At 47.2% G+C, this 25,093-nt stretch overlaps 1 protein-coding gene across 1 annotated transcript in view; it reads right to left on the bottom strand.

The window, feature by feature from the left end:
* Positions 1–25,093, bottom strand: part of plxna2 (plexin A2) — a 171,585-nt gene that overhangs the window by 145,488 nt on the left and 1,004 nt on the right. Inside the window, exon 2 of the mRNA XM_084014686.1 lies at positions 1,111–2,446. Within this exon, the coding sequence (XP_083870812.1) occupies positions 1,111–2,310 (1,200 nt within the window). The 5' untranslated portion in view covers positions 2,311–2,446. The remainder of the gene's footprint in view (positions 1–1,110; positions 2,447–25,093) is intronic.

Raw genomic sequence — 25,093 nt, 5'->3', positions numbered from 1 at the left:
GGGGATTAACAACAAAGGAAGCTGATCAGTGGCTCTCATCATTGTGAAGCAAGGGATATCGTTTAACCTTAAAAATACATTAAGATCTACAGTACAGCTCCATCACACACACACACACACACACGGTAACGTGCTAGTTACACTTACTTACTTACACATAGCCACAGTAGTCATTAAGTCTGAATATTCTTAAATTCCGATTAGCAATTAAAGAATGAAAGCACAGAGGACTGAACCCTCCTGGGAGTGAAGGGAAATCAAGAAACGTAATTCTACTTGACAACAGGCAGCCGATAGGCTACACGGCCTTGTATGAAAGGATAATTGGGGGTTTCCGAAAGGAATAGGCTGGCGTGTGATCCCTCGACGACTACTTCTTTTCCCTCGCTCTAGAAGGTGGGAGTATGTTTATTTGCATTGAGCTCGAGGAGATTATCGCCGATGGTTGTCAAGAAAAATAAATGGTCCCTCATTCATGAATATCTTCTCACTGGAATGTACTCGCATTCTCTGATATCGGAGCGGCGAAACAATTTGATATAATTACATGTAGTGTGAGTATCTTGTGATAACAGAGAGTGTGCTGCGCGAGGCAGTCAGAGGCATTTCCTCATAATTGCTGTGTTTATTTTCATTACAGCATACGCCCTCAGAACCTTTGAACACTGTTGTTGAGGCTTGTTCGGAAAGTTTCGGCCATTTGTGTTTGTGATCTTATTTCAGGGAAGGGAACATGATGTAGATGCTGCAGGACAACAGCTTGTATTAATGATGAGAGTAGACAAAGGAACATACTGCATAGAAAGGTGATCCTGCTTCACCTTAAAAGGGACACATCGTGCTCATTTTTTTATTTGGGGTTTTACCATAGCTTGTTTACTGACTGGGTTGGTTTATTTCAAAATGATTGAAAGGGGAGTTTTTCCATATAACCCCTTTAAAGTATCTAAAGATGTGTAAATAATAATTTCCATTTCCCTTTTAGAGCCGCTTTGGACTATACTGTACTATAATGGAGATGTCTCATCCTAACCACATGAAAAAGGCATATTTCAGAGTAAGAAGTGCATGTTTTGTGTGTGTGCATCAGCATCAATAGCTGAAACTCACCGCTTTAGTGCACTGCACATCCTTCCCAAGCAGCCAGTTGAGCTCCAGGTTTCCTTCGCCCTGGTAGCAGGACTGCAGGCGCTCCTTGATGCGCGCGTTGATGTCTCGGATGGTGAAGACGCAGAGCGCCGAGTCGTCCGGGGGCCGGTGGAACTGCTTCTGGCCCTTGGCGAAGATGGTGAAGAGCACGTCGTCCTGGGCGCTGATGTTGAGCGAGGCGGCGAGCACGCGGCCCGGCTTGCCGAGGTAGGCCGCCTGCAGCAGCCGGTACTCGATGCCGTTCTTCACGCAGCCGACGGGCAGCGAGACGTAGGAGTGGAACTTGCGGTCGTCCTTGCAGAGGCGCACGATGCGGGAAGTGTAGAAGAGGTCGCTGGTGGATCCGCTTGACGACATGCTGTTCTCCGGCGTCTCCGGCTGCACGGTCAGGAAGTACACGAAGCTGCCGCTGGCAAAGCCGTACACGTAGTAGATGTCAAAGTGGGAGACCAGCGCCAGCGTGTCGGACGGGATCTTGATGAGGGAGGACACAAAGTCAGTGTGCAGCTCATAGTCCAGCATCGCAGAGGATTCTGGGTCACGGGGGAGCTTGCGACTGGAGATGGTGGGAAAGTAGTCCTGCTTGCCATCCACCGCTGTGCCGATGAACAAGGTGCCATCCTGGCCCTGTGAAGGCACGATGACCCCATACATGGTCCCGGTCTGGTTCACACTGGAGAGGTAGTGCTCTTTCTTGTGGGAGGGCTCCACTAAGATGAAGAGGTCGTCCAATCTGAGGAGTTTACAAACGCCCTGGTAGAGGCTGCCGCAGGCCAGCAAGCGATTTTGGGAGTAATCGATGAGGAGAAGCTTGTTGACATTGTTGGTGGAGACCAGGGGCTCGGAACAGGGCTGGACTATCAGAGGAGGGTAGCAAGCCTTGTTGTCATCCTCTGGGCCCGTATCGTGGGAAACGAGGAGGGTCAGGTTGCCCGAGAGCTTGTAGACGCGGTTGACCGCCCCGATGTACAACGCCCCTGTGGTCTGGTGGACCGTCAGGTGGTTGAAGAGCCAGTCCCGATGTTCAGGGTGGAAAGTGGTGAATGTCTGCCCGCTGCACAAGGCCGGGACGGCTAAGAGCCAGAAGCCTAGCAGGATAGCTACGGCTCCTACTTTAGGGCGAGGCGATAAAGTCCTGCGTGTAACCGGACGGCCCTCCATGTTTAACAGGCCTGCAGGTGAAACCGCAGAGGAAGCAGAGAGAATGGATGAGGGGAAGAAGGGAGGAGGACCTTCGCCTTTTTGTTGTTGAAGGCTAACTCGCAGGTCAAATCTCCGCAAGGGTCTTCACATGTTTCTGGGAAGAAATAAAGAAACAAGAAAGAGGTTAGGATCACAGCATGACTAACACATCCCACACAAGAAAAAAAACGCATCTGACCACATGGAAAACAGTCTCTTCATCAGAAGCGCTTTCAATGTTTGAAAAGGTCAAAGTTTATTCCTCAGTGAGGCGATGAGCTGCGGAGAAGAGGAGCGGAGACAATGAGCGGAAACCATCGCGGTGCACATTCCAGAGGAGTTGCTGGACGGGCCGGGGTGATGCAGGAAAGAGAGGCAGGTTGCAGCGACGGAAATGAGCCTGACCTGACTCATAGTAGCGCTGCTGCAGTCACACACTGAGCAAGCGGTTTCTAACAACAGACCAGCACCTGCTGCAGACTCACACTTGGCAATGACTCGGCAGACTCAAAGTCAATTGAATATGTATGTATGTATGTATTATTCAAGCTTAGGTTTCTAAACTTTAAAATAATTGTATTAAGCATATATATAATTTATTAACAATTAGCATATCATCACCAGATAAAGCAAGGCCTTCATTTTGCTTTTCGTGTGTCCACCTATATAACTAAGCTATAATAATTAAAATCTCCAAAGGATTTTTGTCCATCCCGGGAACATGAATTTTTAGTGAACATAAAACACAGCTGACACCCCCACACTCCTTTAAAATATCAGCCTCCCCCATTATTTCTGGAGTCACCCCCTCCCCTCACATTTTTTACGCTGACTACACAGCACCCCGATCATTCCCCCCCTTTTCCATATCCATCTGTAAAAATATACATCATGCAGAGGTCGGCAAATTTATGCAACCATGCTCATTCCGGGCTGCAGATATCTCTCCCCGCGTATCAAACCAAGAGACCGAGCTCTGTGCCGACTGTCCCCAGGAGTTAATTATCTCGTCCATTGGAAAAGAAGGCCTGGATCTTATTACTGGAACAAAGTGAGAACAAATTGGGAACCACTTCCACACACCCCTCCCCTTTTTCTCTCTGCTCTTTAAGGGCTTTTACAGAATATGAACCTATTAATTATTCTCCCTCTAAACATTGCTGTTGTTTTTTTTTTTTTAATCCTTTTATTCTATTCATCTCCGTCTGACATGATCAGATCATACAGGATTAATCACTGGCGGCGCAACAATCATTTTTAAATGAATGAGCTACCGCATTACACAGCTCCCTCATAAAACACCAGCAGTATATACAGAGTGTGTGTGTGTGTGTGTGTTTTATCAGCGTACTCTATCAGAACCAAGCCCGTGTGAGGGGGCTAACAAGTGGAGACAATGGCGGCGCATCCCAAAATCAAGTATGATTAGGCGTAGCGATCCAGCAAGGGTAATTACTGCGGAGCTTGGAGGAGGTAAGCCGGGGAGCGACGCGGGGGACGCCGGGGGGCTCCAATGTGTCAGAGACGGTCCTACATCGTTTGTCACGCTCCGGATTTGCATTTCCAGCAGCGAGGGCACAGAGAATCAACGGTGAAGGATGTGGCTGGAATAATCGGTGACTGCGCCCGGAATTAACAAGCACTTGTGACTGGAGATACGGACGGGGGGCCGTTATATGGAGGACGCCCCGGCAACTGTGTTTTCGAGGCAGGTTGGACCAAACCGTGTCCGTCCTTTAACAGACCCCGTTGCAGATTTGGTAATGGTCTCCCCCTCCTCCCCCACATATGATCAACGGGTACGCTACTCAGCTCAGACTTAAATATAGACCCTTAGGGAGCGTATTGATCCATGTGTCCATAAACACAGGTCCTAAGGCCCAGTCAAGCTGTTCCAGGCGTGTGTGCAGGCGGAGGTGTGGGAGGTACTCCGTCCCAGAAGCACTTTATTAGCATGGTCATAAAAGTGCCATTGCCTTCTGGAGAAAAAAAAAAAAAAAAGGCAGCGAAGGGCTGGACCCCCACCCTCACTTTCAGCTGCCTGCGCGCTGCCATGCCTCCTTTGTTTGAGTTTGTACTTGCTGGATGTGCAAAGTGGATCCCTTTGGTGGTATAATCAGCCTCCCGCTGAGCCAGCTCTCTGCTCGAGCCCCGCAGCCTTTGGCCCTTTAGAGCTCTCGCTACACCCCCGCCCCTTAATCGCGTATGTGTATACAACATTTACTCCCATCCATCTTTTTCTCCCTCGCCTTTTTATGTCTCTTCCACAGTCGTTCGGGAGGAGCGCATGCATCACTCCCTCATGTTGTGCCAACAGCTGCATAGAAAGAGAGCGACTGAATGGTGTAAATAAATTTTAAAAAACGGCTCCACAAAAAGGTTATCCATTCATATTGGCTTCGGGCAACACAGGGGGATGGAGTCTTTGTTTAAGTTTGATTGCATGACCACCTCTTTGTTGCACTTGACAGAGACTTCTCTGTAGCACGCAGCTGAGGAATAGACTTGAAAAGAATGAGAGCGACACCGGATCACCCCTCGTGCTCTGAGTTCAAAGCCACGTCGTTCTGTTGTTTATGAGGAGTCAGATTTACCGAGGAGAGAAATTAACATATAAATGCAAGCAGAGAATGATTCATATTTAAACATAGTTACCTACTGACCTAGAAAAAAAGAGGAGGCCATGACTGTGTCAGCAGTGAATAGAATTACGGGTAAGGTAGAACTAAGGCGGCAGCTTTTTAATTGTAAATGCAAGTCAGCAGCTTTGAAACATTTGGCGCCTGCTATGTGAGAACCGTTATTTGCCATTGGTGGTGTGGATCTAACGGCAACTGACGTCAGCCATAATTTAACGCAGAAATGAACAGTTGTCCGTCTCCAACAGCACCGACGGGGCCTGGTTCCAAAATAAATAAGATGGTCTAATATGATGTCAACTGCTTCAGTGTGTTACATCATAAAAAAAATGAAATATCATGGTGAGTGTCAGTAGATTTCCATTCTAACCTCAAGGTTCAACATTAATGTATTCAGTAGGGAACATGGGTCAGAAATCTACTTGCCTGGTGTCAATTGTTACTTAACCTTTACAAATTATTTTAGATATTAGTGGTTATCAAATAACCATAAAGACTTTGTTACATTTCATGTTGAATCTTTATTAAAGTAAATTAATCTGGCCACCCAAATGAACTCTGTAGTGATCGCTCACGCTTCAGCTCATAAACTTTGTCATTTTCCACCGCCATTTTCTTTCAGTACTTTCGGTAGAGATGGGAGGGAAGCAAGATGACTCACTCCTCACCTACTTCCATCATCAGCTCTGGAAAAAAAAAAAAAAAATGTGTTCAATTTGTTTTTCACCACTTCCCCAATCGGGCGAGTGAGTTGCTCGATTTATCATCCCGACCTGACATTTAACTTGCCTCAGAGAAGCGGATATTATTGTTGTGCCACGAATATCTCTTTGGCAGACATGGAAGGTTAAAAAAAAAAAGGAAAACATGGAGTTAAGAGACAGAAAAGCACTCGCATTCCAGCACCTACGCAAGCTGTGATCATGGCTCGGAGAAAAAGCTGCTTTTTTTTTTTTAATTCCCCGCAAACCGTCCCATTCATAATGAATAGTCGGGCACACAAAACACTGCTTTGGCACCCTCAGCCAGCCTGCTTCTGAGCGCTTGTTAAACAAACTGGTCCCACTGGCTATCACTGTGTCTGCTTGTGTGGATCTGCGCTGAAACGCTGGTGATTTAGCCCACTGGGCAAAGATATAGCGGTCAAAGGGAGCTGCAATGTGTCTGATTATCTCATGAAAAGATGCTAAGAAGTCGCAAAAAAAAAAAAGGAACAGGCGAGGCCGGAAAAAAAAAAGAAAACATGTGAAACGATAAGCATGCAAACCATCACTGAGGGTTGAACACAACAGCCCGAGGGCAGCGCAGCAGCCAGCAGACTGAATCAGGGAAGAACAGGCTTTAGGACGTGGCCCTCTGGAGCGGGAGCGGCTCTAAACCTCCGTCAACGTGGAATAGGCAGCAGGTCTTTTGCTTCCCCCCCACCCCCATTTTTGCCCCCCCCCTATCCTAAGCTTCTTAACAATGAAGCCAAATTTGCTTGATCTCCTAAATTCATATTTACAGCAATTGTATTGCGAAAGATAAAGAACATAAACCAAAATCCGTTCACGGTGCTAAATCCATTGTTGTCGGATGGGAAACTGAAATGGGAGATTGTAATTTCATGCCTTGGATTAATGTGTTTTTCCCTGAATCATTAATGTAAAGCATGAAATCCTAATGCTTAAGTAAAAGTGATACACTAGAACATTAAAGAGACAGCTTGGAAGGAGAAAAAAAAAAAAGAAACAAACCAGCTAGTCAAGACGGGTAAAAGGGTGTTTAAACATTTTTGCTGTGGCCATTTGCACAGTAAAAAGTTGAATCTAAAGCGATTAGCACCAGAGGTTAGTCCATTAGTCTTCTCTCTTTGTTGCCATGAAGAGCAGAGATAATGACAGGACTCTCTCTGGCATCTTCAAGAGTTGAGCCGGAGTTATATTTACACATTCTTTTGTCTCCTTCTCTGCATCCATCCATCCATCCATCCATCCATCCATCCATCCATCCATCCATCCAGCCGCCACGAGGAAAATGACACAGTAGCAAAGTAGGGGGGAACACCCTCAGACACCACAAGGCCTCCCATAAATCACTTCACTGCGTCTGCTGGTTTCCTGTGCGGTCCTGTTGTAGGTAGACTATACCCGATATTTCCTTCCAAAATTCCATCACATCACGAAAGAACTAGTCCCCAAATCTCGCCTGTTGCTAATTTAACGCCATCATTGTGTCACATTTATTAACACGGCCCTTTTGTTTTTGTTTATCTGGAGACACGATGTGTGCGAGGCTCTGAGGTAAACAGAGCTGTTATTCAGCGGTGCGTGCTTAATTAACACGCACTTGTCCACAATTAAGCGAGTGCTCTGAGGGCACTCTGACGGAACACTCTGCGTCCAGCGTTTAACAGCCCCGTCTTTGTTGGTGACCCATATCGGTGCACTCGCTCATGACATCTGAGTTTAGAGGCCTTCGCTCTTCTTTTACTGAACTGCACCCATTCAAGTCACAGTACGTCATTCAGCTTCTTGGTGACTCAGATGAATGCACATTAAAGATTATTCAAACACCCCACAAACACACACTTTGAATAGAAAAGAAATGTCATCCTGACATGAAAATAATCGAGTCTCAGCATAGCTGCTTATCCTTGAATGCAAACAAGGGCACGTGCATCTAATCTTTCCCTTTAACCCCATCTTTGCTGAGCCCCCCCCCAACACACATCAAACTCTGTTTGAGCAAACACATGCTGCTGCTATTAAAACCTATGAAATCCACTGAGAGAGATTACAAAGTAATTGTTATTCTAATGATTTTTGTTCCCCCTCCCACAGCCACCACCTCCACCCCACCACACACACACACACACACACACACACACACACACACACACACACACACACACACACACACACACACACACACACACACACACACACACACACACACACACACACACACACACACACACACACACACAATCCCTGTTTCCGCTGACACAACTAACAGCCTCCGTGTTCCTCTTATTAAAGTGGAGGTTGGATCCTGAGGCGGGATCGTTCTCAGGCGGTCCCACTGCCGGCAGCTACGAGGCGCGCGCCTCATCATCACTGTCTGTCAGCTTGCGAGAGCAGCTTTCTATTAAGACGCATTTCCATAAATCTAAATTGTAAAGGGCCTCGGTGAGGAGAGAGCGAATCCTCGGCGGGGGCGAAGGAAGAGTAAACAGAGCGGGAGGATGTCAGCGCAGGCCGCGGGATCAGATAGCTCACCTCGGCTCACGTACTGAATCGGGCTCTTTGATTGACGCCCGTACACATTTGATCAAATCGGAAGGGCCCTAACTATCCCCGAAGCGCGCCGCCGATGCTGCGTGATCCTGTCACTTTGAGAGTCGATATAGTGGTGTGATGAAAGCCGCATGCTGAGGGATGCAATTGTACAACATGAAAAGGGTGAAGTACCCGTGTTCCTTGGTGAATTTGAAAAAGAATCCTGTCTATATGAATGATGAAAGACGGAAGATCTGCAGATCATGAACACCTGCGAAATCAAAATCTCCTGCAGCCCGAAGGAGCTTTACGTTCCATCTTACAGCGCTGCGGAGATTATGTCGAGACGCTGTGATCGCGTTTTATAGGATGCTGTGCATAGGGGTTCCTATTATTCTGTCCTCTCATAGAGTAAAGGAAGTACAATTAATTTGCACTTGAATGATATGTTATATTCCTCATATCTCCGTGGTGATACTTCTCAAAGCAGATTTTCTGATCAAAAACTGTTATATCTTAGAAGTGTACGCACAGCCGTTAGCTGCTTCTCCCTGGCCAAACGTTATGGCGCATTTAAGAATTGTTGAAGCAGACAGAATGGACTTGGCTGGTGAACCAGGTAGCAGGTGGAAAAGACGGCCACGGGCATCGGTCTGAGCGAGCGGGCAATTGTGCGTTCCTGTGTGGAGTAGACTGGAATTAAATAAATGAGTGGCTCAGTTGGGTCTGGCCTCGCTGCAATCGGATTACATAACTCATTAATGTGCTGCAGAGGTGGAACATGAGACGGGAGGGGCCCGACTACGGTGAGGGCAGCCAAGCCAAGAAGAAACGGATAACATTAACCCAAACAAGGGCAGGCCGCGGCACGACCCGCGTGCACCTCCAGCACCATCACCTTGCCGTATTTGCTTTCTTTATCGACAGACTCTCCCGGCAGATGTGTTATCTGCCTGCGTCTACACTCGGCTAAACAAAGCGTGGACTCTGACCTTTGGTGTGCAGTTGCCCAATCAGAGCGCAACGGCGAGCGAACCATCTGTCAGATAATCGAGCCAAATCCGCAAAAAAACAAAGCCGAAATACGTGAGATTAAGGGGCTCGTCCCGCGTGAAAAAAAAATGGCTTCCATTTCAGGAGCCGCATATACCCCCCCCCACCTTCATCATCATTTGATCATTTGTCTCATCGGGGATCAGAGACGAGCATGGCTCAGTGGCCACAGTGACTACTGCTGGAGGGACTGAGAGGAGGGAGAGAGATAGGGAGGGAAACGGGGGAAGGCGAGCAATAAAATACAGGCTGGAGAGGAACTGAGATAAGGGGACAGAACCGGTGAATGATGACCTGTGAAAGTGAGAGAGTATGACAAAACAGTGGCCCCCAGTTCGAGTGTGTGAGAGAGAGAGAGAAAAATGAAAGGAAAAGAGGGAGAGCAGGACAGACAGAGGGAAAGGGGAAGGAAGGAAGGAAGTTAGGAAGGAAGGAAGGAAGGAGAGGGAGCCATGAAGCCATTACTCCAGCTGGGTAACAAGCCGTTACAGCCGCAGCGGCAGCCACAACTCCAGAAGCTGGCACGGTGCGTCCACTATTATCTGGAGCAAATTTACACAGCCGGGCTGGCACACTCGGGAGACACGGGGAGTCATAAGCAGCAGCGGAGGCATGTGGAGAAAAGGAGGAGGACAGAAATCTACACAGTACTTTTACTTTTAGCGATTTTCCGACACCGTTCTCTTCCTTCCCGACAACGATTCCGATATCGAGTACCGATGTGATACCAGCGCAATAAAAACGATCATAACAGCTGTGTACTATTAACGCTGTTGTATGGGCTCAGGTTAAACACATGCCATAAAAATGTCTTTCATGATTTAGATTTTCCAGTGTAACATGTCGCCAACTTAATGACATTTTGCTAGTACCGGCTAATGTTACACTCTCTAAACAGAGACCGTGAGCTCCGGGGGGGAAATTGAAAGCTACGTCCGAAATCGATGATGGAAGTAGCGGACAGCTACTGTTGATTGTTGCACATATGCAACCCTGATCTGGCCGGATGAACATGTTGCTGCGTAGCGTAGATGAGCTCACACATGATAACATGACACGGGACGAGACACGCAAATACCCCACGGAGCATTTTCTGGTTGTATTGGAGGCATTCTGCATACTGGAATCGGATAAACTATAATTATGTCGGTCCAAATGTACACTATGTCGACTCGTTGGACAATGAGAACGGTTATTCCTCTCAGCAGACTCCAGCCATAATCCGGAACGATTATGTAAGTGTTTGTGAGGTGGGTTGGGGTGAGGGGGGGTGAGGAGGGGTGGGGGGGATCCTGTCAGTCAAAGTAATCCCTTCAATTCCTCCTGCTACTGTTTCATCCGTCCTGATATGATAGATGATATATCCCCGTCTAGCTCTGTAATCACGCGCTGGCGGAGAAGGATGAGGCTACTCTGGCTTGGCTAACACCCATCCACTGGAAACGCAGCGGGGGGGCGGGATGGGGGGGGGGGGATACACTCGACTACTGAGCTGCTTCATCAAAAACCGCCGTCCAGGAGATCACTGCGAATGGCTACGTGGCTTAAAGGGGATCTGTCGGGACAGGTGAGGCACTGTATTGCAAGTACGCTGACGTTCAACGCCGTGACAATGAGGGGGGGGGGGGGGGGGGGGGGGATTATGATGTAATACAGGCACGTGTCCACGGACGCTTGCCGGGCCAGCTGTATCCATCCTAAAATCAATTATCTGTCAATGCAATTAGCATGACAGTGGAGTATGTGTGATCTCTAATCCCCCCCGCCACTCCCAATGCTGGAACAGTTCGCTGGCAGCGTTGGCGGCGCTGGCATGGAAAGAAGAAGAGGAAAAAAAAAAAAAAAAAAACTGCAGCACACACGAGGCAAAGACACATAAAACACCGTTCGCTCTGTGAACCCTGTGAGAGTTGAAGGCCAGTTTTCAGTCCGCCGATAAAGCAAGGGGGGACAGGTCGTTTGTTCATCGCAACTGTCATGTGATTGTGTGAGCTGTGTGTGTGTGTGTGTGTGTGTGTGTGTGTGTGTGTACTGTCTCAGTCTGTGTCAGCGTGCATGTTTATTCGATTCCTCGGACAGCAGACAGCTTCCTCTGGGACTCCCTCCGCCGGGTTAATGATGTTTACAGCCAGCCACGCTCCTTCCACAATTCCACAAACACAGCAAGGGTGTATAAATAAACGCTGGTTTCCCCGCCGTCACTTAGAAGGCTCGGAAATATGGCTTTCGGTCCGCGCTCCAGCGGCAGCAGCTCCAGACGCACGCTTATCTCGCACTCACGACTGTGACTTATTGCGGTGGAAGCACTTGTGAGGAATTAAACCGCCTCACCCCTACGACCCGCTCTTCCTCCCTCCAGACCGAGGGGAGAGAGTAAACATCACACCTCGTCTTCACATTGTCTGTTGCTTTGACTTCCTCGCCAAATTCGATTAAAGGTCAAAGCAGGCCAAACAGTGAGAGTTTGAGCGAAACCAGGCTGCCGCGGTGAAATAAAAAACACAGATAAGTGTGGAAGAGTGAAGAAAGAGCTGTTTATATTATGGGAACAAGACTTGGAACGGCTTAACATTTAATGCTAAAAAATAATCAATAATCTCAACATTTCTACAGTACAGTCAATTCTTACTAATGCATTGGTTGTATTTGCTTGTTAGGTAAAGGTTTAGAGGAGGAAGGAAACCTTCACTCATCGTGTTGGAGACCTGCCGTGACCCTGAGCATAGCTCGCCTCGCTATTCTAACCACTGTCTGAGGACCATTAGGGCCTATTTTCAGGCCCTTTCTGCTCAGGCACACACACAACACACGCATTACCACTCTCCTGCTCTCTCCGTCTCCGTTTCTCTCCACCTCAGCCGGCTCGATGCCCTTCTAATTTCATCAGAGGTGATAAAACACCACAGAATAAAGTCTGCGGCTACTCTAGTCTCGTCTACTTAGTCCAATCTCCCGTCGGATGAGAGGCAATAACAGCATGCGGTGAGGAAATTGGGTGCTTACTCACACAGGCGGATACATGCCCAGCAAGCAGAATGCACTGTTTTCTGTGAAGGCTCACCACAGACCAGAACAAAAGGTACTCATCTCTCATAGACTGTAGTTATTTTTAAAAGAAGGAGCAAAGGGTTTAACAGAGCCCATGTAAGTGCTACAGTTTAATACACTTGGAAGCAGCCTACGACTTAATAATTGATAACAATCTCAACGTTTAAATAAAAATGAGAATTCAGTGGGTTCGCCGAAAATAATAAAAGACAGGGTGAAATTGCGCTTCACCTTAACGCTTGCTAAACTTGCAGACTTGTTTGGAATGCTTTCTGTAAAAATAAAAAATAGAGCTAGAAGATAGGGAAGCAAAGTTGCACAGACCACCGATCGGCCAGCTTACACTACGCTTGCATGCAAGTCCAACTAGGTCTTGCAATGAATATGAATAATAAAAACAGTGAGCGCTGCATTTAGCAACAGCTCAGCCTGCTGCCAGGCTTTGCCAGGACAGGACGGGATAGGAAGGGACAGAGAGCAAGCTGGCAGACTGACTGACGGACTCACTGGATCCGTGCTGAAGCGCACATGCAAGCCTTCCGGCCTGTTCCGTGTGAACCCCGCGCAGGATGCAGGACTGGCTGGGATACGGCGGAAAATCAGCACTGGCCGGTTTCCTGTGAACCAGTGCCCTGAGAGTGGAGCAGGCATATCACCACAGCAAGCACTTCTCTATCAGCTCGGGTCAAGTTTTAGGGAGACACGTTATACACTGTAGGGCTGAGCATTGTTGCTTTATGTATCATGATACTGGGGTTATGATTGAATATATTGTGATACTGTAAGCAAGGTTCTATATTGTGATATTTAACACCTAAATCTAACCTAAGGAACACAACCATATGCATAAAATCACAAGTAGAAAATTCTTTGACAAGGCCGCTCTAAAAATGTTGTTTTTTTCATTAGAGGATAATATTTTTGAAACTCAGCAAAAAAAAAAAAAAAGACAGGGCGAGTGTTCATGGCAGTATGACGTATAGCATGTGCCCTGGAGTACATGCACAGAATACGGTGAAGCACATTCATTACAGGGGGGGGGGGGGAGGAAGGAAGGAAGAAATGAATGTCATTGTGACCAAGAAGGTCTGTGATGAAAAATAGCAAGAGTTATAGCAATGCATGGTGTTATTGACTACAGCCGTGAAGGTTGAGTATTGTACTGTGTAATACGCGGGAGGCGGAGGCACGTGTGAGTGAGCATTATCAGCCACTGCTGTGATGAAGCACACAGAATCAAAAGGATCTGAAGGGGAAGGGGTCCAACGCTCGTTACGTTCAAAGTCACAGGGAGGAGTGGGAAAGAGAAATGGACGTCTTGGGATTGTATTTTGTGGCCTTAAACAGCTGGGAAAGTGAGAATACAGGGCTTTTTTTTTATCCTTGCACCCACCTCCCTCAACCCTTACATACATGTAGGATGCTTACATCGCAACAATATTCCTGGCTGTCTCAGAGTCAGTATGAAGAGCTACCGCCGCCCGTCCACCACATCAGTGAACTTGGGAATAAGTGTTTCACACTCATTTTCACAGGCCAGAGGCTCCTGGGTCTGTCCCCCGCTCTGCTGTAGATATAACACAGAGATAGTCGGGGGGGCCATCCATATTCCTCAGACAGACGCTGGAGAGCATCCATTATATGTGGCCACTGAGCCTCATACAACTGTCCGTCACTATTCCTCCCGCACTACATCTTGATACCGGCGCCCAGCGGAGAGGCTCTCTGATGTAATCACACACACTTGCATGCGCATAAGTAGGTCCTGTGGGGGGGGGGGGGGGGGGGGGGGGGCATTCATAGCAGGAGTTGTCTAAATCCAGTTCTAGTGCTTACAATGCTTTGACTGCACATCATGTAAAATGTTGGGCAGGAGAAATGCAAGTATAAAGGGCCTAAGTGTAACAGCACTCATTTCCTTAGTCACCAGATCACATTTACAAGCACAGCCCCCCCTTCTCCCCTCTCTGAAGCTAAATGCAGCAGTTGCTTTCTGAGCATTAGGGTTTGATCAAAGACTAATCTCTGCTAGTAGATGATTTAAATTAGCATCTGCTTCATTGTTAAGGACGGGAGGCAGCCTGGGACCAGATCCCACAGTGCAAACGAGAGACAGAGACACACACACAAAAAAAAGTCCCGACAGTCAAAACGAGAGAGAGAAAGAGCAATAAAGAGGGGAGAGAGGGAAAGAGCAATATAAAGGGAGAAAAAAAAAGCGTAATAAAGAACGTGAACAGACAGAGCAATAATAACTGAAAATAAATCAAAGAGGAGAGCATTCCCATGCTTGGCCAGTACGACCGATGCCAAACCCCGGCGATCTGAATTCCTCGGTGGCAGCTTTTTACCTCACATTAACTTTTTCTTTCCTCAGACCGCACACATAGATGATGAAGCCGAGGGGAAAGACGCTGCGGCTCGACTGCTTTAAAAGCGATCACGCTGGGCCGAGGATTTAGCGGAGCACTAAAACGATCTCCCCTCTCCATCCAGTCGAGAGACGGAACCCAAACCTCTCCATGATAAGTATGCCGTGGCACGGGACGGGGATGAAGCTGATGCTCGCATTAAGAGTCAGCATAAACACAGCAGTGGGCAGTCGGAGTATTTACTCCAATCACCACAATCTGTAATTTCTTCATTTGGGAGAGGTGGGGGGGCAAAACATGGGTTAGGGGTACTTGGCAGTCAACCTTTTATCCAAACAAAACAGTCCCGCCGCCGCTGTTCCCAATAAACTGAATCAGCGGCGGGCAAAACATATAATCATACTCCTGCACAAAAACACTGCAATAACAGGAAAGAGAAAAACGATAAAATCGTCTATTTGCTTCCCTGGAGAAAACGTATCGTGGAGGGGGAGGAGGAAAGCCCCATTCAGCATTTCATCAGTAACATAAACAGGAGCAGCTTGGGCAGACCAACGTGCTGAAGTGGGCTAATTAGGACACTTGGTGGTTAGTTCACTGCTGTTTCAGTCTGGGACCGACTTCTCAGAGTCAACCAGAGACTTTTCCTATTAGTCTGGCTTACACGCACACACCTAGATAATCCACAAACCTCTACTGGGCAGAGGTGAGCTGTTCCCAAGCTCTCAAGTTGTCTTTATCTCCCCGTGTGGTGTCACACAGATGCACCTCTGCCTGGCACACAGCGTCCTTGACTTCTACAAAAACGTGTGTCTTCCTGTTCCCTCCCAGCTTCCTCTCCCGTTCCCGTCTGACTCAGGGTCACAAGTAAAAAAAAAAAAGCCCCGTTTCTTCCTCTGTTTTTGTACCAGAGACTGGGCATGTTGGTTTCCGGTGCATTCTCACAGCCAGCTTTGGCTATATAGACAAAGAATCAAAATCCAATCATCTTTTCCATCCATACTTATATCCATCTATCTATCTATAAACCCTCATCCTACTCAGGGTCACAGGGGCACTCCAGCCAATCCCAGCTGAGATTGGGCAAAGGCAGGTCGCCAGTCTATCACATCTGACCTTGATCAACCACAAGGTCAACAATTAAGTCATTCAGGAGCAATATAGCAATGTATTGTAAAGGTTGGTCACATGCATCCAACGTGCACATTCTCATCATCCTCTGAATCACATTGCAGTCTCTCAAACATGGATTATCAACGGTTATCCTCCTCAAGAAAAGAGTCATCTTTGTGTTGCTCAGTGGTTAAATTACGTCAGAGGCGACTCGTGCACTTTGGACAGGGCTTTTATTCTGCAGCTAATCTCCATTTCCTTTCATTTAAAGACTTTCCTTGTAAAGAGCCCTTTACTGCCAAATGTAACAAGCAGCTCAGATATCCTATAACGTCAGAAACAGGTTCCCTTTGTGGGTTTTATGCGACTGTTATAAAGCGGCCGCGCTGAAATCATGTAACAATGGCCCCTGCGGTTCAAATCCATCTGGCCGTCCTTCCGCCGACAGTTTTATCCTCTCTTCTTCGCTTTCCTGATGTGATTGGTTTGCGTCAAAGCTATAGTGTACAAAGAGGGTGGGGTTGTTTACCTTGACACAGAGCTACTGTACATGTTCGGCAGGAAGACGCAGTGTTTCAGCGTTTTTTGCGACCTTAAGCCATTGAAGCAACTAAGGCTTTGTAAGCCACAGCCCACAAACACCGTAGCCTTGGCAGAACAAACAAAGGCGAGGTGTCCTTTATCAGGTTTGTCAAAGGCTGCACACAAGGAACCTTTGAAGGATTTACATTGTGGTAAGAAGAAGTGTGTGTGCTCCTTATGTGTACTTTGATTTGCACCAATGCAACAATGACACGTTGCCCACCAGCTGATCGTTTCAAATTTTTTATTTTTTTTGTAATGTGTTTTTTAGTCCAAGGATGCACGGCAGAACGTGGGCTCGGGTCCCAGAACGCAGGTGAATGTGAAATTGCTTCCCAGCATCTGAGCTACAGCCCCCCCCCCGACACACACACACACAAACACACACTTTCTCACTCTTCCACACCCCAAAAATAAACAGGAGAGGACGAAGAGAGGAAGCAGGAGAAAGGGGGGTGTGATTACACCGCATGCTGTTAATCACCAGCTTTGAAAGGACGCAAAAAAATACACAAAGAATAAACCATTTACTGCATCCCATCAAAGAGAAAAGACAAACTAAAACGCGTAATTATGCTGATCCGACACTTCTCCAAAATCCTGCATTAAAACCCTTCGAAAGCAAATGTTTGATATTCAACAGTATGCTCCACAACAATAACACCTGCAACATCGCACATGCTTTGTAATAACATGCAAATTCCCCTCACCTATTCACCCCTGTCAGGTTGAACATGCGCCCTGTGAAATGTGGGGGAGGGCTTTGCAGCAGCCGAGTAAATGAGGTTTGTGCAAAAGTGCTTAACGGTAAACGTTGTAAACACACTCAGATGCCTTCTGCAAAAAGAAAAATAATAATGTTCTTCATTCCCAGCGTTACGCCAGATGAATGAGGAAATGAAGGTGTGTCTGGTTAAAAAAAAAAAAAGCGACGCTGTTCTGTTTAGGTCTGCCGGTTAACAGCATTAGCGCCCGGTAGTGTAAATCCCTAACTGTTGCAGATTAAGACAAGAAAGGATGCTCATTCAACGCTTTCAAGTACAAACCTGCCCCATGCCTCCCTCCCCCCCTCCCTTTACTGCTGCACTCCCGCAGGCAGGCCACTGTTTCAGTGCACCCATATTTAATCAACTTCTTCACGGACAACACAAGGATTTCTCTGCAGCAGAAGGTTTGGTTGTCACACTGAAGAATTGAACACTACCGAGTAGACAACATAGCTACGTGTGTGAGGATGTGGCGATTTGTGCCGTGATATCTCCCATGATGTCATCTACTAATGATCTTCCTTTCGCCCCGTCGCATGAAGACACCGCTGTCACGTCTCACGTGTCATCATGTTATGACGGAGGGCGAGCGCCGCGTCTGTCTGGGCGAGCTCCCGCTGTTCCACTGAGCACACAGAGTGTTTCCCTTTGATAGCAAGGGGCGCTGGGAAGTGAGAGCGGTGAAACAACAACATCCGACTTCCCTTTGCGATAGATTCATCTTGATAAAGTTCGGCTGGCAGGAACAAATACCGGTCATTCGCCAAGCACGCCGTTAACAGTAGCTCAATTTAGGCTGCTCGGCCTGATTCACAATGGCCATGTTGTTTGGTATCGTTTTGATAAGACGGACTCCCAGAAGTGCATTCTGGGGGATTTATTGTTCCTCGGTATCCCACACATTCCACGAAGCCCTGCGCTTGTGATGTCCAAGGCTATGATCTCAAAAAGGTTGTGCCGAGGTCAAAGGCAAACACAATAGCAATTACATTCATAGAGTGTTATTAACGGTTTTGCTCCAAGCCAACAGGAGAGCAACCACTTATCCTAACAGACTTTGTGTGGGCTCTATGACAAGCCGCCTCCCTGTTTTAAATACCTTTCATCCCACTTTTCTCCCACCGGCTTCAGCGCGTATCAGAGTCATGTATTCATGCATAAACATAACTGTTATCCCAGGAGAGAATTCATTTCCCCCGGCCTGGACACTATAAATCACCTTGGGCCAAAGTAAAGAGTCTGGACTTGCAGGACTGGCGGCAGTAGCTTTTTTTTTTTCACGATACATCCAAGATCCTTCCTCCCTCGTACACTCGCAAACCATGACCACAAGCATTTCCAGCTCAAAAAAACAGAAGGACCTTCCATGTTTTTAAGTCAGATGTGAAGTTATTTGCCTTTTAGGCTTCTATCAACATCGCAGGGAAATCAGACGCCATTCCATGTTTTGAAGTTGTGGGAGTTTCGAGGTCTTTCATCATCAATTTAGCTCAATTCACTTTGGTCTACAACAGTGGAAATAGTTCATCAAGATGAGGGTGTGTGTGTGTGTGTGTGTGTGTGTGTGTGTGTGTGTGTGTGTGTGTGTGTGTATGTGTGTGAGGGTGTGATTGTGTGTGAGGGTGTGTGTGTGAGTGCAGAAACAAGATAGAAGAGGAAGGAGGAGGAGGACTTTTCCAGGCTGCTTGCTATCTCACTCAGGAATGAATTTGGAAGGCCACGTCCCCTTTTCTTTTCTCCCTCTCTCCTCTCTGTGAAGGGCTGAGGATGAGCTCCTGTTCACACTGAGAAGACCCAGATAAGACCGGAAAATAGTAACAATGAAGAGCGCATGGGTGCAGGTATCTACATGTCACTGAGCCTCGGAGCACAACGGGGGAATTTGAGCATTGTACAACGCTATAGGAAGACAGTTCAACTCTGGATCGAGAGAATAAAGCTCATACATGCTGGACTTTTTTTTCTATCTTCGAAGAAAAGGGCACACTGCTTTGAAACGGCTGAGAGAACTAATGGCTGTAATTGCCCCCTTTTGAGTTGAGAGTGGCCCTTGATGCAACTGGGTGTATATGGTAGAGGGGTGAAGCTGCCGCTGGCTCGCCACACATGACACATGAGCAGACAAGACAAGCACATGTCTGCGCCTCGTTTCCTGCAGTAACCATGGCGACAGTGGAAGGCAGGGGCATCCTCCTCACCAGGGGGCAGTGTGGGCAGAGCAGCAAGGTTTTGGCCCTTACTGTTTAGCCTGGTGCCTCATCTTCCACACACACCCTTCCACACACACCAACACAACCACACACACAAACACACACACACACACACACACACACACACAAACACAAACACACACACACGAACAAACACACAAAAGGCACATGTGTCATGCAGTCAAACAGCAATAAATTAAAATGGACACAATCACACGCAGCTAAGCACCCCCCCCCCCCCCCCCCCCCCCCCCACACACACACACACACACACACACACATGCTGTCATCTGCTCCTGACAGCTGCCCCTTGGCGTCCAACACAACACCCCCCCCCCCCCCCCCATCCCCCCCTCTCCTCTCTCCCGCTCCTTTTTGTTGCTCAACTTTCCACCAGACAAAACTGCACATCCTCCCCCGACACGGCTAATTGATTATTGATGGTGCCGGGCTAAACTGACTTATATTCAAGCGGATGTGAAAAGAGAAAATTGGGTTGAGACAATGCATTCGCTGGCTTTCATGAAAATGACGTCCTGGCATTTGTATGTAAAAGCTTGAGGTCTTTCTCCCCTTCTCTTTTTGTTGTTGTTGCTTTGATAAGCTGCTCGGGCTGCAGCGGCCGCCTCAGGAGCCGTTTCAGGGCTATTTGAGGGGGAAGCAATGACAGTAGCGTCCTGGAAATAAGCTACCGGCTGACAGTGTTCTGAGAGAGAGAGGGAAAAAAAAGAAAAAAAAATCATAACAACCCTCATGGCTTACTGCGGTGACAGTCTGACTTCCAACCGGTGTGAAGATCAGTGACAAACAAACAGCCAGACTTGTTATTCTACGGGGCCCCTGTGCCAGGATTGCTGCTCTTATCGCTGGCATCGCGTAATTTTGTTACACGTGGTAAAAATATAGGACGGCCTGTGACAGCGGAGATCAGATAAAGAGTGAGAGCGCCTGGGCAGGGGAATGTGGAGATGGGGCTGAATCCCTAAACAGGCTGTTGTGTGAGGGGGAGAGACTGATGATCGTGGCAGGCAGATTGAGGCACTAAAGAATGGCAGAGGCGAGGGATCCTTTCCCGTGGAAATGTGTCATGAAGGCAGTTCCATTAACATCTTAATAAAGGCTTCCCAGGCCCCGGAGAGCCCTCGTGAGCCGACTGCCTCTTCCACTCACATAGGGGGGGGGGCCCAAAGCCGCTCTCGCAGCCCGTCAACGAGAGAACATTTAAGTTCTGCCAGAATTGCATTGTGAGGGTGTTAGGCTCCCCAAAGGAGCGGCATAAACGCCTTCCCCACCAACATGCTACACTAAATTCCTTTATTCCCCCTTTGCCTCTACTTTCATTTACTGTCCATTTCTCCATCTGTTGGATTCAGCGGTCCTACAAAAGGCTTTGTTTCAGCAAGCTGGCAAGCCTTTGGGACGGCAGAGTGCACACTGGGGTTCATTGCTAACTCGCTGCCATCAATAGAGAGATGCGGGATCTGGACTGGACCACGGTAGCGCCTGGCAGAGGGACGGCCGTTAACCGTTCCCCCGGCGGACCTCTGATGGGACTGAATGGAGCCTGTCTGGACACACGCATAGCCTTCTTCTTACAAAGAAAACCCACAAACACAGATATGGGGAAACAAACACTCTCAACAGGCCTATCAAAGGCAAACCATCAACACTACTAGAAAAGGTGCCTTTTTTCTTTCAAGTACTCACAGTTAAAAAAGAAAAAGAGTCTCCGTGTGTGTTCGGAAAATGAAATGCAAAGGAGTGGCATTGATTTTTGCACTCTGTGCTATGTGTTTCTCATACTGAGCAAGCTGATACTTAACAATGTAGTGGCCTGTAGTCATCAATTTAAAATGGTTTCAACGATTCAATAAGTCACTGAAGGCTACACGCACAACTACTCAAGATGATGAAAACAGCTACAGCAGCACCACTACACCATTAAATGCACTCCTTAGGTATTTTCAAACATCTGCTATTGTGTGGGAATTACCGAAGAGTAATGGTGGATCTTAAGCTCTATTATATCGATATGTTTATAGTGGCAATAGCAAAACATGAGTGTTTACTCTTTGGCACGAAGGGACAGACGGAGTGGTGGGAGGCATCGACACATTGTTAACCAAATGTATTCAGGTTTGAGTGGTAGCGCTGATGGTTTTTTTCTGATGTCCTCCATAAAAAAGACCTAACGTACATCTATAGAAGGGGGAAATTCTGAAAATCTATTTGCTTTCTAACTTGAAAGGGAACGTTTTATGAAAAGCTCACTTTATTCAGCACTTGAACACATATATTTGGGCATATGGAGTGCCTAGCAAGACGTGATATATCTCTCGATAGTGATATACAACATGATGTAGAAAGTTTTCCAGCGCAATGTTATTGTGCATCACGATAAATGATTAAATCCGAATATGATTCTGGTGAAAGACAATAAATGATATTGAGCCATCGCTTGGACTTCCAAGACATCCTCCCTGTGGATGCCTCACGTCACACAGTAAATGTAAAGTGATTCCAGTTATATTTTAGTGCCATTTTAAGAGTTCTAAAGCACATTTTCATGGTTATAGGGATAATATCGTGAATATCATTTATTTTGGCGAGGATAATCGTGATATGAAAGTTATATTGTTACATGCCTAGACCGGATTTTACTGCTAATGTGTTGTACCCCAAAAATATGACATAATATGGTATATCTCCTCTTTTAAGCCACTTGGGAGGTTCTTTTTTGGGGGGGAGAGGGCTTAAAGAGACAGGAACTAAATGTGAGTGTTTCATACAGAGTACATTAAAGCATACAAACATGTTGGAGTAGAAACCAATATTTCCACTTTAAGTTCTGTCGCCACTAGTTTTAGCCCGGTATCAGAATCTTTGCAACGACGTTGAGTATTATCTTACAGCAGATGCAGAGAAACAAACTTCTCAGCTCCTACACTCCTGAATCAACATGTCAGCAGAGCGCTACAACAGCGCAAACGACCGTTTGTTGGGATAACTGCGCCCAGAGAGACCGTCTCGCCGCTCCAAGCATAAGAGACAGGTAGAAAGAAAACTCCTGCTGTTTACAATTATCCAGAGGAGAGACGGCAAGTGCAGCGGGTGTAAACGAAGCCGCTTGCTGCGCGGATGAAGAGAACAAGGCACTTGTGATCTTCTCTGCTTTCCACCGAAGCCGGGCCCCATCTCGCACCGAATGCTCTCCCCGGCTGCACTCCACTTGATCAATGTCACCACAGATCCTGATCTCCCTCCTGTCAATCGTCACACGTACCGGACGCCGGACTCAAACATGCACATAGCTCGTCCGAGTGCGCGAAGCAAGGCGATTGAGATCTCTGTTGCGACAGCTGGACAGTTGAGTGGTTCAGATAAACAGCCTACAGTGAGGGAAGACGGGAGGCCAATTGCATTAAAACAAACACTTGCACCCGCTATTTGCACACTCCAGCAGATAGGAAAGGGAGGGCCGATATCTGTGGGAGAATGAGTCAGTGAACTCACAAAAGCACCATTATCTGCATGTGTTGGCGTGTTTGAATGTGTGTGTAAGCAAGCAAAAAGACAGTTGGGATGGTGGGGGTTGTCGGGTGGAGACTGAGGGGGGGGGGATTCGTTCACAATACACGGCCGCTGAGTGCATTTGCAGCGTTCACTCATTAAGAAATAGGTCAAGGATTCTGCCTGCATGTGTAACGACTTGTCAAAATCTCTCAAGCTGAACTGCGGTGAGTCTGGCTGCCTTAAGGGGGGAATCCAGCGAGGAGCGAGCGGCGTGGACGCTGGTGGTGACACAGCAGCAAGGCAGCGAAGGCAGCAAAGCAGCAAGGCAACTCTTTCGGTAGCAAATCATGCATGTTAAGTTATTAGTAATGTTGTTGAATGGTCTAAGTGGGAGGCACTGAACGGAAAGAGGATGTGCGCCAGCATTTCCGCCCCCGATAATGAACTCAGCTCGTCGCCGTTTAGCCAACTTGCCGTTCATCAACAGAGGACGCTCTTGAGCCGTGCGCGCCAATCAGCAGTGTGTGCTGATGGTGGCGGTGGCGATCGGCAGTACAGAAGAGACGGGATGAGATTTCATAGTCAAGGGAGTCAATGGGGAATGTTTGCCATCCTGCACAATCCTGACTAAAAGCAGATTTATCCTGTGTGAAAACACCACTATTAAAGGAACGCGACACCTGAATCTTCTCCCCCGGGGAAATGTGACACTCCCAAACAGACTCGTGCAAATCACTCCCGACATCAGGAAAACCCTAAGAGCAGAACGCCTCGCTGAGCTGCACAGTCAATCCAATCAAAACCATCGCGGCCCCCCTGCAGAGGCCAAGTGGGGAAGGTAGCGACAGGGAAACATCAAGCGTCGCTCCACAAAGCTCGACCTAAGTTTGTTCAGCTGAAGCAATTTCTCTCCAGCTCGGCGAGGTTAACCCCATCGATCGGACGAACGTGTGATGTTGCATGAAATAAAGGGCTTTTCTCGGACGCCGCGTCTTCAAAGGCCTCACTTGAAAGGGAGTTATTGGGCAGATTCCTGAACATCTTGGCTCATATCCTCCGTGATTTAAAAAAGGGAGCAAATGGACCGTGAGAAGAATGAACCAAGAATATCAACAACAATGGGAATATTTTTTAAAAGCAATCGGTTTGAACCAATAAGCTTTAAAAAATTGTCAGTTGATAAATTATGGAAATTTTGAACCAAGGTCGAGCTAATAAAACCCACCATTGTGATACAACAGCTGCTGAGGAGCCGACTGGTCCGAGCTTGCTCAGTGACATCACCACACTATATGAGAGACTGTGTTTTTTTTCCCCCCCATTAGACTTGAGTTAATTAGGTGAATATAATCAGCATGGGATAATCAAACCAATGCTGAGCGCCCTTAATTTCCACCCTGGTGGCTGCTTTTAGGGTCAAACTGCTGTTTCACTTTGAGATGGATATTAAAATAATGATGTGAGCGGGGGTCACGCTTCACATGCACAGAATCCCTGATCTCACCAAGAAGGAACGGCTTTTGATTGCGCGAGCAAGAGGGATTAATATGCTTCCCGTCAGCCGCGGCAGATGCAAGTTATTTTCATGCAAATGTGAGGCAATTTTCTACTTAAGACAACATTTATTTTCTTTAGAGTCATTGTCACGGATGCTTGCTGGAGCGCCGGCAGCCTGACAGAGAATGAAGATTTGTAGGTGCATCTGCCGATTGGGACGGATGAGGTCTAGAGTCGATGTGGAATCCTAAATGAATGCCAGCTGGCGACAATACATCATTATTGGAGGGGTTTGTTGTTGCAAATTGTTTTTTTGTTGTTGTTTTACCACTTAAGAAGAGAAGTAATCCAGCAGGAAATGTTTAGATGGTGTGAATTTGATCAGTGTACTTGTGAAACGGATCCACAGTACATTTATTTTTATGACCACAAAAAGTGGGAATTTGACGGTCCGATATTCAACTCCGGATACAGACAAGTTCACTTGTTGCAGTGAGACACGCAGGTCCTGGTCTGTAGCCTTCCACCAATCTGTATATTACATTAAAAAAATGTTTTTTAAGTGTAGTCTGAAGTATTCTATGAAGATTAATCCCGTGGGCTCTGAGGAGAGTGACATTGTGTCATTTTGCCCTCACGATCAAGGTCAAGAAATGTAAATCATCTTGCAGTCCGGCACCCTGGTGACTGGAAGACACTAAACGTTAC

Source organism: Eutrigla gurnardus (genome assembly GCF_963514095.1).
Source record: "Eutrigla gurnardus genome assembly, chromosome: 8".
In the NCBI taxonomy this organism is placed as follows: Eukaryota; Metazoa; Chordata; class Actinopteri; order Perciformes; family Triglidae; genus Eutrigla; species Eutrigla gurnardus.
Note: the sequence above shows the minus strand (reverse complement) of the source record. Positions and strands in the feature narration are given on the sequence as shown.